The sequence below is a fragment of the Salpingoeca rosetta genome (assembly GCF_000188695.1).
Source record: "Salpingoeca rosetta unplaced genomic scaffold supercont1.38, whole genome shotgun sequence".
In the NCBI taxonomy this organism is placed as follows: Eukaryota; class Choanoflagellata; order Craspedida; family Salpingoecidae; genus Salpingoeca; species Salpingoeca rosetta.
The window spans coordinates 524035-525895 of record NW_004754896.1 but is presented as its reverse complement, the minus strand read 5'-3'; the positions used below and the strand labels follow the sequence as shown (position 1 = coordinate 525895).

The 1861-nt window shown below is 57.4% G+C and overlaps 1 protein-coding gene across 1 annotated transcript in view; it reads right to left on the bottom strand.

The window, feature by feature from the left end:
* The window catches only part of PTSG_10617 (uncharacterized protein), a 4891-nt gene that overhangs the window by 1336 nt on the left and 1694 nt on the right, over nucleotides 1–1861 (bottom strand). Inside the window, exons 5-8 of the mRNA XM_004988095.1 lie at nucleotides 1755–1820; nucleotides 1149–1409; nucleotides 856–928; nucleotides 99–626 (exon numbers count right to left, since the gene is read on the bottom strand). Of these exons, the coding sequence (XP_004988152.1) occupies nucleotides 99–626; nucleotides 856–928; nucleotides 1149–1409; nucleotides 1755–1820 (928 nt within the window). The remainder of the gene's footprint in view (nucleotides 1–98; nucleotides 627–855; nucleotides 929–1148; nucleotides 1410–1754; nucleotides 1821–1861) is intronic.

The window sequence follows — 1861 nt, the reverse complement described above, 5'->3', positions numbered from 1 at the left end:
CACAGACACAGACACAGACACAGACACACAGACAGACACACGTGTACACTCGCCATCGCCGACCGCCATCCCTTCAAAACACACGCCCCTTTTATCACCTGTGCGTGGGGTGTTGGACTTGAAGACACTGGATGTACCACGCCCCTTGTGCGCGGGGCTGTTGCCGCCATCTTGCGTCACTTCATAGGCGCCTGGGCCTGGCGTGGACGGCACTTGTGTTGACGCAAGAAACTTGCGGCGGGCCTGTGGCGACCAGTTGCGCGTGCTGCTGCTCACGCTGTGACGCTGGCGATGCTGGTGGTGGTAGCGGTCGCTGTACCCCGCGTACTGATCATACACGTCGCTGCTGCCACCATACTCATACCCATCGCCATATCCACGGCTGCTGCTGTACGTGCTGCTGGCCGTGTCGTAGTAGTAGCGAGCGTCAGCGTGCGCACCGCCACTGCCACCGCGACGCTGATATCCGCCGCCACCGCCACCACCGCCGTAGTGTTGGTGGTCTGTGTCGCGCATGCGAGCAGGGCTGGCGTCTGCGTGAAGCTGTCCATATTGGGAGTACATGAGCGCTTCGCTGCCGCGTGCCGCCACGGTGTTGGCCAGACGGGAGGCAGGGCCCGCGCAGCCTGGACACGGGTGAGGGGAGGAGAAGCAGAGGGTGAGGGTGAGTGTGGGAATGTGCGTTGCGTGTTGATGGGCGATTGAGTGAGACGAGGGCGAGAAGGAGAGGGTTTGTGAGTGAGTGAGTGGATGAAAGAGGGGGAGGGGTAATGAAAAGGAGCATGCGTCCTGCATTGCCCTGAAACGGATAATAATGCCAGGCAGTGTGCCCTGTGTGCGCTGTGCTGTGCTTACTTTGCGAGGAGAGCAACGTGCTGCTGCTGTTTCGCTTTGGACGCGGGGGTGTCCGATGCCACGTTATACGACCCTATTGTATTGTGTGAGTGTGTGTGAATGTGTGGGTGTATGTTAGTGCATGTGTGGGTGTATGTGTGAGTGCATGTGTGTGTATGTGTGCGTGTGTGAGTGCATGTGTGTGTACGTGTGTGTACGTGTGTATGTGTGTGTGAATGAGAGCGTGTGGGTGATTCCATGTACATCTATGTGCATGTGTGCGTGTGTCAACGTGTGCATTGACATGTGTGCACCTGGTCCCGGCGTGTGTGCTGTTGGAGGCAATGGCGATTCCCGCTGAACAGCCGAGCGGAAGCTGGAAGTGGGCTGTTGATGCTGCAGTTGATGCTGCTGTTGATGCTGCTGCTGATGGTGTTGATGTTGTTGTTGATGTTGGTGCAATTGATGCTGCTGATGGTGGTGTTGATGCTGTTGTTGTCCATGGCGCTGATTGTGTGGGGAGCGGGAAGGGGAAGTGGAGGGTGCGGGCGGTGTTGCGTGGAGGTTGTACGAGCCTGTTTGTGGAATCGGCGTTACGCATGGCGTGAACACGACGGAGCGAGGTCATGGCGGGCAAAGATCGGGCAAGGATCGGGAATCGAGGCGGGAGGGAAGGAGGGAGGGGGAGGAGAACACGGGGACAAGAGGGGAATGCTGTTCAATGTGTCACCTCAACTTCAACGTAAACACACACACACACACACACACACACACACACACACACACACAAGTACACACGTACACACACACACACACACACACACACACACACACAAGTACACACGTACACATATGATGCATCACAGCAGCACCACCACGATATCACGATATCGCGATCATGAACACGGCTGGGGCCTCACCTGGTCCCGGCGTGTGTGCGGCTGGAGCCAGGCCAAGACGGGTTGACTTGGACTGAAACGCACTCCCTGGGTAAACCAAGGTCATGGGTTGTAGTGCCAATGTGTGA